Raw genomic sequence first — 16,121 nt, forward strand, 5'->3', positions numbered from 1 at the left:
GACCACACCCCTAGAATATCCAAGGGCAGCTAAGTAGAAACGTTTGAGAAGCACAGTTTTAGGCAATAAGAAACTAGTGACAAGACTCCCTTCAGGTGACAAAGGCCCAGAGACAGACTAACACCATCCCTGGGCATTGACAAAGTAAGGAAGACCTACCTGAATGGAGTGGGGGGCAGGCAGGAAAGGCTCCCCTTCCTCCAAATTGGCCCTTACTTATTTACTGATGCCTGATATTTCTTGAAAAGGAGATGGCTGTCCTCAGTTACAGACATGGATTAAATCGTAAATTCCCTTGGGAGCATTAATGGAAGCTAAACATCACACTGAGGTATAGATGACCTGTAGAGATCCTAAGAGGTGGTGAAGGAAAAACGAGCACTGGGGAGCTGGGAAATGAAAAAGGCTAAGGGTAAGGACAGCAAACTGGAGAGAAAGGCCCAAAAGAAGAGATAAACCCCTGATTGATCCTGGAACTGGCTCTAATCTGAACCCAGTCTCAAGCTAGCAGATACCCTTAGCTATAACCACATGAGAAAACTGAGTGAAGACGCCACCCTTGGTGAACCACAAGACTGGCTTCTAAAGAATGGGAGGGTGTGGTCCACCCAGGAAGCAGTGGCTGCCCTATGAACAGCGCGTCTAGAGGCAAGCTGACTCAGTGTGACAAGTGTCTCTGTCTCTGCACCTCCTGGGCCAGTCCAGCCCTAAGGTGCTTGGCTTTCTTCAAAAGTTATTGCTGATTTTAGCTGTGCAAACTGCTTAAAGCTTTGGACAGAAACAACACAATAAAAAGTTCCAATGATCATTTTGATTCTAAACATCGATCTAATTAATTTTCAATGTCAGCTAAACATGAGAGATGAGGGGACAGGGCAGCTAAAATATTCTCAGAGTAAATGATTGAAAGCCAAAAATATTATAAGATTGAGTATTCACTCAGAGTAAATTTGGTCATGAAATTTTAGACACAATGTCAAGTAAATTATTTGCTTCTATTTTTTTTAAAATCACTAAATAAAAAATAGTCATAACTGTGAATTACCTCTATAAAGACTCTAAAAGGAGTTCATGTTATATAACACAGCTGAGGGACTACGTCCCAGTTTACCAATAGGCATAGAGTTGCTCCAGACAAATAGATGTCTTTGCTTAGAAAAATGCCTTGATAAGCTGCTGAGAGTTTGTACTGTAAGGAGACAATCTGGAGATTACTAAAGGGCCCCTAATTTAAAACAAACAAACAAAAAGAATAAAAGTTTAGGACTGGAGGCAAATAGAAATAGGGAAAGCCAAGCGGCCGGGCAGGAGGCAGAAGACGTAGTTGATGAAGGATCATTTTTAAAGAATAGGTAGCTTAGTATTAATTTTTGAATTATCTGCAGCATGGTGCTCAGCTATAACTCACCTTCCACTACTCCCTACCCTCCAGTAAAATCCACTTTACAGAGCTACCACGTGTGAGTCCACATGGAGGAGGTCATGCGTACAAAGTTATCTCCTGCTTCAAGGCTTGGGCAGGGACAAGGATAATCACTTTCCTTTCTTTCTGAGGTGTAACTTGTAAAAATTGGCACTAATGGAAAAATGTCCAGTCCCATTTAAAATTTTCCCTGCCCTTCCTCTTGCAAACAGGAAGATGCCCTTAGTTAAGCATGATCCAAATTCTTTACAGGTTAGGATTTGCAGGGGAAAGGAAGGGATAGATAGAAAGGAAGAGTTGGTGGTTTTGTTTTGCTTTCTCTCTTTGGTGGTGGAGGAAGTGAGCTTACATAGAATGTGATCTGAGGGGAGGCTGTAGTCACTCAAACCACGCTCTCCCTCACCTTCCTCTCACTTCCTTCTCCTCTTTGTGCTCCTTCCTCCTCCAATTTCTCAGTTCTGAAACTTTCCATCAGCTGATGCATGAGCCTCAGAGCAGTGGAGGCTGCACTGAGAGGCAATGTTGCTGCTGCAGCTCACACTTGTCTTGTAAGAGGCTTAGACATCACGTTGCCTGTCACCCAGACACAGTGGGAGGGCTGCTCATATCACCAGCTCCATCCACTAAGGTATTCCACTGCCTTCCTTACCTCTGTATAAGTTCTTCTTCTCCCGAATGTGAAACATTTCACTGCATTTAAAATTAAAGTTGTGGTACTTGTCCTAACCTCTGATTTACCCCATTACAATCTTTGTGACTTCTTCCATAGCTATGTTCTGTTGCTCATACTGTACATGCAAAGATTTTACTGATAAAGATCTTGTGCTTTTCTTATTTAAAAAGTTAAGTTTCTTTGATAAAGTGATTGTTTGGATTGGTTCTATTTAAACACATTGTAATATTTGAGATAGTTACTTCCTTGTATCTCAGAAAACATTGGCATTAACAGTATTAGTAAAATTATTGGAATGAAACCATTTGAACCTTCTGTTTTTCTTTTATACTTATCTGATCTCCATGCTACGTTTATAGATATGAAAGAAAAAGGACATTACAGTACATAAAAACTCCCAACATGGCTCAGTTGGTTAGAGCACAGCCTTCTAACACCTAGGTCAAGGGTTCAGATCCCCAGCCACAAAAAAAAAAATTCCCAGTATAATAATGACAACAGTAACATTGATACTAACTAGCATATACTAAGCTCTTACTGTGCTCCAAAAACACTGCTAAGTCTTTTATACATTTAATCCTCTCATTTAATCCTCACCACAACCCTAAGAAAAAAGCACTATCCCCGTTTTTTCAATAAGGAAGCTGGATTTCACTGAGGTTAAATATTTTGTTACTGCGACACAAAAGGAATCTGACCAGGATTGAATGACTCTCCTTTAACATGATAACAAATTAAGTCAGTCTGTTCAGATCAGAACAGGAAATCAACTACAGCTGAGAAAGCAAAGGTATGAGAAAGAAAACTATCAAAACAAAGTCTGTGGATCAATGACCAAAACATGAGCTAAAACCATAAAGCTCTTGGATGAAAGGGGCAAAACTTCATGACCTTGGCTTTGACAGTTGGTTCTCAGATATAACACCAAAAGCATGAATAAACAAATTAAAAATAGATAAATTGGACTTCATCAAAATTAGGAACTTTTGTGTCTATTAGGATCAGATCATCTTTGATTCTGTCTTCCTCACTCCTGCAACCAACCAGCTCCCAAGTTTTCATTTTGTTTTGTTTTATTTTGTCCTTATCAATCCTAGCTTCCAGATATGTGTTGGGTTTCCTTCCTCTTTTCCAACCCTACAGTCACAGTCTTAGTTGAGGGCTTCATCCTTGGTCTCTCTCCTGGACTATAATAATAACTTTTTGCCTGGTCCATCTGCCTCTTTAATATCCCTCTACAGAGAGTCATCTATCCTTCCACAATTTGTCTCCAGAACAAACACCATTATTTTCTTACATTACATGTGTGATCATGCTACTTTCTAGCTTTCAAACATTCCTTCATGCCCTTAAGGATAAAGTCCAAACTCCCTGGCATACAAGGCTAGCTCTCAACAACTTGATCCCAACCTGCTTCCAGCCACTCCCTGCCTGCCCCCCATCCCAGCCACACTGCCTGCTCTCTCTACTCCACTCGCACTCTTCTCTTCCCACATCCTCTTCCTAGAATGCCCTTTCCCAAAAGAACTCCTAGTTATCCTCCAAATCCAGCTAAAATGCCACCTCCTCAATTCCCATAGGAAAGATTCCCTTCCTGCACCCTTCTCTTTGGTAGTGTTGCATATTTTAAGCATGGGCCACGTTGTTTTAAAGAGTATTTACCTCCGTATCTCCTCCCCTAGAGAATAACCTTCTAAAGGCAGAAACTGGGGATTGGATCCTACCGGGGCCATTTTTTCGCTAATTACAATTTAGATGAACAAGACAAGAGAAGACCTCTTTGTCCCTATCCAAAAGTGAATGCTCAAGGGAGTTAAATTCATTTAAATTGTTCATAATTTCTAATGCTCTTTGAATTACTAAAAATAAACAGAAATATAAAATACAAAATCTAGGAAATGCTTTTATTTTTAAAGAAAGACCTTATTTTTTAGAGCAGTTTTAGGTTCATAACCAAATTGAGAGTAAGGTACAGAAGATTCCCATGTACCCTCTGCCCCCACACGTGCATATTCCTCCCCATTACCAACATCCCCCACCAGAGTGGGACATTTGTTACAACTGATGAACCTACCTTGACACCTCATTATCACCCACAGTCCATAGTTTACGTTAGGGTTCACTCTTACTGTTGCACAATTTACAGGTTTGGACAAATGCATAATGACATGTATCCACCATTATAGTATCATACAGAGTAGTTTCATTGCCCTAAAAATCCTCTGTTCTCTGCCTGTTCATCCCCCACCCACTCCCTGCAACTACTGATATTTTTACTGTCTCCATAATTTTTCCTTTTCCAGAATGTCATATAGTTGAAATCGTACACTTTGTAGACTTTCAGATTGACTTCTTTCACTTAGTAATACACATTTAATGTTACTCCATGTCTTTTCATGGTTTCATAGCTCTTTTTTTTTTTTTAGCATTGAATAAAATTCCACTGTCTGGATGTCCCACAATTTTTTTATTTAACCACCTACTGAAGAACATCTTGGTTGCTTTCAAATTTTGTCAATTATGAATAAGGCTTCTATAAACCTCCATACGCAGGTTTTTGTGTAGACATAAGTTTTTATCTCCTTTGGGTAGATATCAAGGAGTGTGATTGCTGGATCGTCTGGTAAGAGTATGTTTCATTTTGTAATAGACCACCAAACTGTCCTCCAAAGTGGCTGTAACATTTTGCATCCCTGCAGCACTTCTGCATTTGGTGGTGTTAGCATTCTGGATTTTGGCCATTCTCATTGGTGTGTAGTGGCACCTCCTTATTGTTTTAATTTGCATATCCCTGATGACATATAGTGTGGAGCATGTTTTTGTATGTTCATTTGCCATCTGTATGCCTTCCTTGGTGAGGTGTCTGTTAAGGTCGTTGGACCATTTTTTAATTGGGTTGTTTGTGTTCTTATTGTTGAGTTTTAAGAATTCTTTGTACATTTTGGATAACAGTCCTTTATCAGATGTGTCTTTGCAAATATTTTCTCTCAGTCTGTGGCTTGTCTTCTTAATCTCTTGATGGAATGCCTTTGATTTTAATTCAATGCAAATATCACTGAAAATCTCTTATAACTTTGTTTTTAGCTGATCCAAGTAAAGTCCATAAATATTTATTTATTCCACAAAATTTATTGTGCACCTATTATATACCAGACACAGACTAAAGATACCAAGTACCCGAGTATAGTTGAACCGTGAACACACAGAATCAAAGCATCTCTGTAAACAGAGCAAATTTAATGAATTGGTCTGGAAATTTTACCTTTTCTGACACCCAGTGCCCAATCACCTGGTAATTTAAGAGATATCTAAATAATCCTAAATTCAGCTCCACTGTATTTGGTGTGTTTCCCAGGATGGAGTAGAGTCAAAAGCCATGGTGCTCTCCCAAGAAACATACAATGAAATAATGGAGATAGACCTATTACACAATGAATAGACAGTGTGGTGCAATAGAAAAAGTACTAGACTGGAAGTTATGACTATTAATAACTAGCTATGTGACCCTGGGGAAATAAACTAACCTGTCATCTTGGCCTCAGTTTTATCTTTGGTAAAAATGAAGTAGTTGGACTAGAATCTGTAGATAGCGGGTCATTATTGCTGTGTGTGGGATAACCATTATGTGTACTGAGAATCAACACAACTCTACCTATATAGATGGGTAGCAGCCTGAGTCAGACTGATTGGAAGAAAACTGGACAGAGTGATTTCCAAGTTGAAGGTCTAGCTTTGGAGAAACGTGTTACTATAGAATGTGAAGCAGGATAGTAGAGCAGATGAACAGTCAAGCCCACGCTTAGAGATTTTTGTTTGGTATTTTTTCATGTAGTTAAAGAGGAATTAGGAGCAGTGTTGACCATTTAAAAAATAAGTAGCCTGATTAAAAGAAGACTTAAAGAAGGTAATTTCACTGTTCCACTGAGGTCCCTGGAGGGTGTAGGGGCGGAGCACAGCTCCAATTGGCAATGTGCTCTTTCTTGACTTTGGTGACTATTACAGTATTTACTTAATAATTGTTTGATTGTTTGTATGTTTTGTGCACTTTTCCATACATTTCAATTTTTAAAACAAAATCCTTTTAAGATATATGATACAGTAACATCCTGAGTCATTCTCCCCAAAATTTTTAATTTATTCTGCCAAACAAAGCAAGTTTTCCATTAATTTAATTTATACAGCAGACAGAAAAAAAAAAAATCCTTTGAAAGACAAATACATTGTGTGCTTCCTGCCAATAAGGACATAATACTTCCTCATTGTCATTAATGAAAAATAACACACACTTTCAAAGTTCTGTAGACACTAAAAAGAAAGAAAACACTCCTGTGAGTCACGTATTTCCACATTCAGGGCTGAGAAGTTATATAAATTTCTCCGGCCCCTAGCAGAAAATGCCAAACCAACCGTAGAGCTGAGAACAATCATCTCTGCTGGCAGCTATGTGGCTTGCCCTGCTGTGCTCTGTGAGCTTGCTGCCTGGCAGCCTGGCCCTGCCGCTGCCCCGGGAGGCAGGGGGCATGAGTAAGCTACAGTGGCAACAGGCTCAGGTATGTCACGGCCCTCTCCCTCTGGGCTCCATGGTCTTGCCATCAGCATTAGGACGTGTGGTTTTCAACTCTTTCTCCTTCCATGTTGGTATTGCAATGAATTTTCTTTTTGGTAATTTTTCTGATTATAAAGTCAATATATGTTTTCAATGAGTAGCCATTAAGAACAGGCTTTAGAGCCTGCTTAAACCAACTCCTCCCTTTTCTACATGGTTAAATTTAGGAATGCCATTAAACTTCTCTGAGCTTGTCTCTAATTCGGAATTTGGAAATAATAATATCAACTTTTTGGGGATGCTGTAAAGCACAGTACCTGAAACATTGTTCATACTCAATAAATTTAAGTTGTTATTATTATTTATTGTAACATCAGATTCTTTTTCATGAAGTGCACAGAATGTTACCTCTTAAGATGAAGACTACTTGTAATGGAGAGATTTGAAGTCAGAAAACTTGGGTAGAAGCTGCAGCTTTGCCACAAACCAATGATAATAGGCAAGACATTAACTTCTGATTTTGTTTTCTCATGTGTCCAATGCAAATAATAATACTATATGTTTTGTACCTCACTGGGTATTCTAGTGTATAAATGAGGTGATCACAATACTAACTAGCATGTCTGTAACAGTTACAGATTATAAAGTACTTTCATATACATTATGTCATTTAATCCTTGGCTCTATCATGGGAAAAAGAAGAAACCAAAGTTAAGCTGATTCACATACTTGTTATTGGTAGAGATAGGAATCAAAGACAAGTTTTTTGGTTTTTGGTTTTTGGGGTTTTTTGCTCAAAAATCATGTTCTTTCCAATATACTACTTAATAAGCAGTCTAATAAATATAAATAATTATTACTTGGTATAATAATGGGGTAATTGCTCATAAGTATTGTTTATAAATTCAAGCTTTCAGCATTAGAAAAGTCAAGTTTTATTTCACATTAACTTGGACTTCTAAAAAGTTCCAATAATATGTCAGATTGAGCCATATGAAATTATTAATATTTAGCTCGTTTTTTAACACCAAAACAGAAATTTTATACGGTTCCACCTAATGGGTTCTCTAGAAGGAGTACACCTGCAGGAGAATTTAGTCCCATTACTTAGCGTGCAATGTTGTCAATAAACTAGAAGGATAGCTAGGTTTAATGGCAGGCAGGAAAAGTTATTTCAAGAACACAGAGAGATTTCTTCTAGAGGGTGTCTTTGCAAACTATGTTGCTCTGGAAGGGACAAAATAGATTATGTGCTTTTAAATAAAGGATTAATCCCTAACTGTCTTGGATCAACAATTAAGTATCTGTTGTATTGAATGAAGCACAATCCTTGGTAACAGGAAGAGAGGACACAATATTAATAAGCTTACTTACATAAAGTGCATACTCCTAAGAGATTCTGAGACAAATAACCACTCCATCTACTCGAAAATAGACTGCAAATAAGTGAGCCAATATTTACACCATTTCAACAACAATACCATCATGCATTATACAGCCCTATAAATTTTTCTAATGTGTGGAAATCAGAACACTTGAGTGATTTCACTTCTCAGAGCCACACTTCTTTATATATAACATAGGGATAACAATGCCATACCTGCTTCACAGGATGGCTATAAGGTTTCAATGAGATATGTATGCAAGTACCTGACACTAGTAAATGCTTTAAAAATGTTCTTATGAGGTTTGCTACTGTTGTTAATTCATTCCTTTTTTTTTTTTTTTTTTTTTTTTTTTCCTGTATTTAGTCTTCGGGATTCTCATTCTCATATCCAGACACTAGAAACCTTTAAGAAATTCTCAGAGACCCAGTTGTGCTTAGAATAGACCTGGGAGACTTGCTTTATACTGAAGCCTAGTAAAAAGTGGGTTTTACTCGGGATTTAACAGTGGAAAGAAGAATTGGAAGGGGAGAGAGCAGAACAAAAAAAAAGAAGGCCCTGAGTCAGGAAACTCAGGTCCAGTTCTGCTACTAATTTAATGTGTGCGCTTGGGCAAAGCATTTCGTTGCCGTGAGGTTTGGTTTCCTCACCAGGACAATTAGATTAAACTAATTAAGTTAATAATCTAATATTCTTTCGCAGAACTAAAATTTTAAGACTCTTTAACCTTTAACTGGGACCAGATCTCGGTAGGATCTTAGATGGAGCTGGTTGACATCAGATCTTCCCAACAGCATCTAGCCAAGGGAAAGTCTCAGTTGTGCCCCTTGAGGGCACACTGGGACACTCTTCCTGGTTGCTCTTAACAAACAATTCGAGACTTTATAAAGTGAATAGTGTGTTTCTCCTCAAAACATTTAATATGATAAAAGATAAATTGAGGGATTCTTCTCTTCTGCTCATGTAATGACATGCAAGTGCTTCATTATCAATATTAAATTTTCTCACTCATGCACACTTTATTTTACTCAGTGCCTACATAATTATTCTTCAAATCACTATTTAAATCCATAGGAAACAAAGGAAAAGATGTGCAGACTTCTGAGATGAAATAATACAATAAACAAGAACTACAGATTAATTGCTCTCTTTTCAATAGGACTATCTCAAAAGATTTTATTCTCGCGACTCAGAAACAAAAACTGCCAACAGTTTAGAAGCCAAACTCAAGGAGATGCAAAAGTTCTTCAGCCTGCCTATAACTGGAATATTAAACGCCCACATCATAGAAATAATGCAGAAGCCCAGGTGTGGAGTGCCAGATGTTGCAGAATACTCACTATTCCCAGATAACCCAAAATGGACTTCCAGTGTAGTCACCTACAGGTTAGTTGTGCTTTGGCTCATTTTGACAAGAACAATAAAGCCCTTTTCCTAAGAGTTCAAATATTGTTTTCTTGTTTGCTACCAGGATCGTATCATATACTCCAGACTTATCACCATTCACAGTGGATGAATTAGTGGCAAAGGCTTTCGACTTGTGGAGCAGAGAGATCCCCCTGCGTTTCAAGAGAATTAGGTGGGGAATTGCTGATATCATGATTGGCTTTGCAAGAGGCGGTAAGGAAGACTACTGTAGACTGATCATGTGTGCTATTTTATTTTTTCGTTGTTTATATCAGTGCTCTCCTCTTCTCAGGATTTAAAACCTTTAATGATAGATAGATAGACAGATGATAGGTAGGTAGATAGAGAGATATATATTATATGCATCATATATTGTAAAGTTGTAACAATGTTGTTAAATATATATATTATCTATATTTAGTATTTAGCAATATTATTACAATTCTTCTAATCTGTTATTTTAGAGCCACTTTTTACAGCAAGAGTTGGCAAACTATAACCCATGAGTCGAATCCAGCCCATCATTTGTTTTTGGAAATAAAGCTTTATTGGGACATAGCCATGCTCCTTCGTTTAGCTATTGTCCATGACTGCTTCTGGGTGGGTTACAATTGCGGCAAAGACCATCAAGTCCACAAAGCTTAAATTACTTGTCATCTAACTCTTATAGAAAAAGCCAACCTCTGTTCTGTAGCATGAATCATTATGTATGTGTGTGCATAAGTGTATCAGTTTAAAATATATCTAACATCAACAGTAAACCAACAGAAAGGATTACAGCTTCCAAAGGCCTCAAGTGGGCTCCAAGAAGTGGGGCAGCCCCTATGACTTGTGGTCAATGCCCTTTATGTAGCAAAAAAGTAGAAAATGGATACTTTCATATTAAAGGGTTTAAACGAATATGTATATAACTCACATACATGCTCTTAATTGCTAGTGTTTCATGGTGCAAATTTAGAGGAAAATGTTGCCCATTTTGGTCTGTTCTAATGTTGAACTGACTGCGTACTGTGAAGTTAGCTGAAAAAAAATTTTTTTTGGCAGCTGACTGGCACAGGCAACCGAACCCTTGACCTTGGTGTTACAAGGCAATGCTCTAACCAATTGAGCTAGCCAGCCAGCCCCAGCAAAATATGACTTCAACCCACAATATTGACAACACTGAAGAAAATGTTATGGAAAGCATTAATCATGGCACTGCAAATTTTTAAAGAACTGAATAAATACAGCCTGATACCAATTTGAAGATACATAGGTCTGCATCACAAATAAAAGGACTACAGAAATCCATTTTAAGAGACCTTGAGCGTGGTTCTCCAAGAGATTGTCTACTAAGCTCACAAATAATAAGTTAGATTTTTAAGAAAAAATATATATGAGACGGTACACAAATTACTTGAATGCAGTACTCACACGCATTCTCCTGCTCACCATTATTTGGCTAAGCAAAGTGATCAAATTTATCAAAAGCTTAAATGCAACCATAAGTTACACTTAAAAGCTGGTAAAGTCCCATATCCTGCAAACTTTCAAGAGACAGTGGTTACCAGTGATGAGCAGTGGTTCTGCAAAAGAAAAAGTGCCTGTGTCTAATAAGCACCCAAACCGCCCTGTGTATACAACTGACCACTTTTACCAACAATGCCAATTGGTTGGACTGGACTGCTCTTACTAATACACACACACACACACACACACACACACACACATTTATTTATTTATTTATATTTATTTATATAACTGAAAAGATGAAATGACTGGAGAAAAGTTCAGTCACTAAGGGCAATTACCCCTCTTTCTTTCAGCTCATGGAGATGGCTACCCATTTGATGGACCAGGAAACACGCTGGCTCATGCCTTTTCACCTGGACCAGGCTTAGGAGGAGATGCTCACTTTGATGAGGATGAACGCTGGACTGATGGTAGCAGTTTAGGTATAGCTTCCCAGTCTCGTCTACTACACATCCTTTTCAAAATCCCAAACTCCTACTACCTTTAATTTGATAATTGCTTTAATTTATAATAATTATTGAGCCCTTGCTGAGTGCCAACCACTGTACTATAGGCTTTAAATTCATTATCTCATTTAGTATACATATGCAGAAGATGAAATCTCAGCCTCTGAAGTCCAGCAACACTGGGTTCAGTTTCCTATACCTCTGCTAATAACTTGCTGCGTGTCCTTGGGCAAGTTATTTAACTTCTCTGAGCCTTGGTTTCCACATCTATGAAATGGGAATATAAACAGTTCCCACCTCAAGGGTTATTATTTAAATTAAATGAGATCATGCTTATAAAGTACTTGGCATCATGCTTGGAATATATTAATAATCCAATAAATTACAGGTCTTTCTTCATATTTCCCAAAAACTATGCACCTCAAATGGAGGAGAAAAAAGTAGAGATTAGGATATTTAAGAATTATATATGATTCTGGAATTTTTCACTACTGTTCTGAATGAATCAGCTCCATAACCTGGCCCATCATATTTGTCACTTCACAAAGTAGGAGATTCTAGACACCTCAGTGAACTAATGGAGAGGAGGTCTTATTAGGTTCTGCCAGATGGAGAAAAGGGGGAGAGAGACCTGAGCCAGGTGCCATTTCAGCCAAGAAGTTTTATTCCACCAGCATGGTGGGGAGACTGAGTCAGATCAGCTCCTGCCCCTGTACAGACTAAAAAGGGTTTTATAAGGTTTGAATTAGAGGAAGGGCATTGGGTGGTCATCTTTGCATAAGAATCTGTTTTGTACAAATTCCGTTTTTCCTCAGAAAGCAAGGGGATAGGGGGTGGAAAGTTGATTAACATGGTTGTGCTGATGCTGGCCATGAAACCTAATAGCTCTGACATAAATAATCCTAACTGGAGACAATTCTAAAATTTTAAAAAATGGTAAATGGCTACAAGTTGGTCCTGAAAGAAAAATTAGTACCTGTATTTGGCAAAGGGAATTTACCACAGTCCAAACAAGTAGTGATGCCTTGCTGTGAAAACCTAACCTATGTGAAACTGCCGTGCTGCCTCCCTTTTGCATCTTGGATATCTTTTTCATTCTCCTTTCTTCCTACTCAAGGTAAGTTAAAGGCAGCTTCCTTCAATCTAATGCACAGTTTGAGATCTGGCCACTCCTCCAATTCACAGGTTCACACTTTCCCCCTTACTTGCAAAGCCTTTCTGTGAGTCTGAGAGGGAAAAAAGGATATAGGTTATACAATTTAATAAATCGAAATCAAAAACAAAGCTTCAAAATCAAAAGCAAAGCTCAGCATTGCCTGGAGATCCTGCCTTTCAGTCTTGGCTTTCTCAAACCAACTTTCTCTCTCCTGATATCCAAAGTTGCTATCATTTATTGCACAGCCATTACTTTTCAGATATTGGGAAACTCTAAATATCATGACAAATCTACAAGATAGGAATTATTATCTCTGTTTAACAGCTAAAGAATGGGGACTCAGCCACATCAATTAATTTGTCCAGAGTTGTCCAGCTAGTAAGTAGTGGAGCTATGTTTCAAACCCAGACCTTAATTCTGTTAAAGCCTTTGCTTTCCACTATAGAATTTTGCTGCCTGAGTGATTATGTAAGAAGCAAATAGGCAGAAAAACATTACACTTTTAAAAGAAGCAGAAATGATGATGAGATTAAGGCACTACTCTTCTGATTCTGCTTTGTCCAGACCAAAGGAAAACTTCACCCCTAAAGGCTCATTAGTAAAAATCACTGACAAATTTAGATCAATAGGAAGAAAAAGTATAACAAATTTTATTATTTAACATGCTGGGAGAAAACAAAGCACCAGGGAATCACAAGAGAGTAATGTCCAAAATTCCAATGGGAGTAACAAAGCTTATATACCAGTGTTCAGGAGAGAGATAGAAGGTAGAGGGAGAAAGTCCCAGATCAACGACCTAAGACCAGGTTTCTCTGAAGTTGAGCAGGTAAGTGTTGTCACAGGTAAAAGAAGGAAGTCAGAAGTTAAAGTTAAGTAGAGACACCTAGAATGCAAATGAAAATATTTCAGGTAGTCTCACAGCTGCTCAGAAACAAGACATAGTAGCCCAAGGAGCTGGTGCCTTAGAAGAAGCCCGGATGTTTGCATGTACAGATGTAAATTTCTTTTCACAAAGAAATAGCCTTCTAGCTAATCTTGTTTTTCTAGTCTCCTTGTGTTAGCCATCTAGAAATATGTAAAAGAAATATAATTTGGGGCTGAAATACTTGGCTTTCCCATACCTTCTAACCCCTCCTCACTTTTGAAGGCCTAGAAACAAATAAGTAAACTACAGAGGCTTGAGAGTTGTGTATATGTATAGTTAATTTTTTTTATTACTATATTATATATAATGTTACATTATTTATACAGATATTTTATAGTTACTGTATGTCACTTCTTTGGTTGTAGGAATTAACTTCCTGTTTGCTGCAACTCATGAAATTGGCCATTCTTTGGGTCTGGGGCATTCCTCTAATCCTCATGCTGTGATGTATCCAACCTACGAAAATAGAGATACCATAAATTTTAAACTTTCCCAGGATGATATTGAAGGCATTCAGAAACTATACGGTAATGTTCATGATTTCAAATAAGGGGGCTTCACATGACTCATATCTATCCAAAAACCTATTGAGTAGAGAAATATGAGACCTTAAATACTCCAAACTTAACCAAGCCATTTTATACTATCAGGATGCTGATTTTAAGTTCCAGTAATACAGTATCATGCAGTGAAATTATGAAAATGACACTGTCAAGGGTTTTTTCAAGCTGCCACTCATTGTTCTTGCTTGTTCAGTTCAAATACCCTAGCAGAGTCTCCCCCTGTAGGAGCAGACTGAAGGAACATAACACCGTCCTCCATGCGCCCACTACCAAGGATTCAGCCTTAGGTGATTAAAAGTGACCCAATTTCTTCTGCTTACATATCCACACACAGAAAGTAGTTAACCATAGATAGCAACTGCTTGTAATTGTTTATAATTGGTCATGAAGCTTATGAATAGTCCATGTTCCAATCTATACTTTTTTGTTTTAATCATGTTCCAAGTTCAGTTTTTAAAAAAATACACTGATTTGAATTTGCTTGATCAAGTCAGTCAAAAACAGTATTTGAGAAAGAAATCAAAGGGCCAGGATAAAAAGCATGTCTCTAGATGAAAGTGAGAAGAGTAAGTTTCAAAGAGGCTAATTGAATTTTCCAAGGTCATGTGGCTGCCAAGTGCTTGAACAATGATTCCAAATCAGGGCCGAGTGACTTCATACTCTTTCTACTACATATCCCTGCCTATCACTACCTAGTATGCTTTTAAAAGCAATCTGGATAAGAGAATACAGAATAACATCTTTAAGTGAGCAGATATCATTAAACCTATCCAGCAAAATATCAGGATCATAAGAACACACTGCAAAAAGATCACATAAGAGTCTCTGAATAATGAAAAGAGCCATAAAAGTGCTTTCACATAACAGAGTACTGTTCTTAGGGGGAAATTATTCCTGTAGGATAATGAATCAGTTGAACCTAGAATTTATTGTAAATCAACATTTCCCAAAGTGTGTTCCCAAACACTAGTCTTACAAGACAATTTCCAAAAAAGGATACTATAGAGAAATAAGTCCAAAAAATACTACTACTATTCAAGTGTATAGGATATTAAAGAGTACTGAACAAACATTGTTTAATTTGATGTTTACTAAATTATAATCCTTTTTATGGAAAACCCTTTGAAATCCCATGAAATAGTACTTCAGAGAAAAAAGTTTGGAAAATGCTATGTAGGGAGATACTGATGTCCAAAAGACTCACAAAATACTGCCAATTGTTGGCAAAGTTATTGTCAACAAACAGAAAATACACCCTTCCCCGATATAAAATTATGGAACTCATAGAATACTCTATGGCATTCTATAACTATCTTATAAACTTAAGAAATATACAAGGAGACTAAAGAATATTCTGAGGCAGACTGATTAAATCGAACAGGAAGAAAACGGACTGGTGCACGAATCCCTCAAGTATTAGACCAAGAGATGCCCCTAGTCAAAGTTGGAAAGTAACTTCTGGACAAATGAAAGTAGAATTTAATTATGTAAGTTGTAAATTTAAGGAGTTCATTTATCCAAAAAGTAACTATGAACAGAAAGTATAGATTCAAAAAAATGTGATTTAACTCATGGATGCAAGATTCCTAATGCTCTTTTCAGAATAATAAAAATAATAGCTAAAATGCATGGAGTACTTACAACGTACCAAGTCCAAGCACTCATTTAATACAACAGTCCAATGAAATGCTATTATCCCCAGTTTACAGGTTGGTAATCTAATGCTAAAACAGGTTAAATGGTAATTTACCTAATGTCACACAGCTAGTAAAATTGTAGAGTCAGGATGTGAAGATATCTGAACTCCAGGACTCACACTATGTACAATATTACCTCAGCCTTTGGAGGTTGTTCTTCAGAGTCTTTGCCCCAAACACAGAATACTGGGCTAGGTGAGCAACATATTGTACATACCATGATATTCCCTGTGTTTGTATAGTCTTAGGATGGTTTTTATGTACTTTATACCATGTCAGAATGTTCTTATTTTCTTTCTTAACAGGAAAGAGAAATAATTCAAGAAAGCACTAGAAACTCAGGGAGAACATCCGCTCATTTATCAGATTCTACATCATTGTTTCCCAA

The 16,121-nt window shown here is 37.5% G+C and overlaps 1 protein-coding gene across 1 annotated transcript; it reads left to right on the top strand.

Annotated features, from left to right (window-relative positions):
• Positions 1-6,538: 6,538 nt before the first annotated feature.
• MMP7 (matrix metallopeptidase 7) lies at positions 6,539-16,121 on the top strand. Its single transcript, XM_063095802.1, has 6 exons — positions 6,539-6,646; positions 9,187-9,413; positions 9,499-9,647; positions 11,240-11,368; positions 13,839-14,000; positions 16,039-16,121. The coding sequence occupies exons 1-6, from the start codon at positions 6,539-6,541 to the stop codon at positions 16,065-16,067; spliced, it is 804 nt and encodes a 267-aa protein (XP_062951872.1). The 3' UTR covers positions 16,068-16,121.

This window comes from Cynocephalus volans, chromosome 4, assembly GCF_027409185.1.
Source record: "Cynocephalus volans isolate mCynVol1 chromosome 4, mCynVol1.pri, whole genome shotgun sequence".
In the NCBI taxonomy this organism is placed as follows: domain Eukaryota; kingdom Metazoa; phylum Chordata; class Mammalia; order Dermoptera; family Cynocephalidae; genus Cynocephalus; species Cynocephalus volans.

What these genes read in the sequence shown, in the direction of transcription:
- MMP7 (XM_063095802.1), top strand. Translation starts at nt 6,539, where the DNA reads ATGTGGCTTGCCCTGCTGTGCTCTGTGAGCTTGCTGCCTGGCAGCCTG. An exon ending in TACAGTGGCAACAGGCTCAG is followed by an intron (nt 6,647 to 9,186) that starts GTATGTCACGGC and finishes TCTTTTCAATAG; the next exon opens with GACTATCTCAAAAGATTTTA. An exon ending in GATTGGCTTTGCAAGAGGCG is followed by an intron (nt 9,648 to 11,239) that starts GTAAGGAAGACT and finishes TCTTTCTTTCAG; the next exon opens with CTCATGGAGATGGCTACCCA.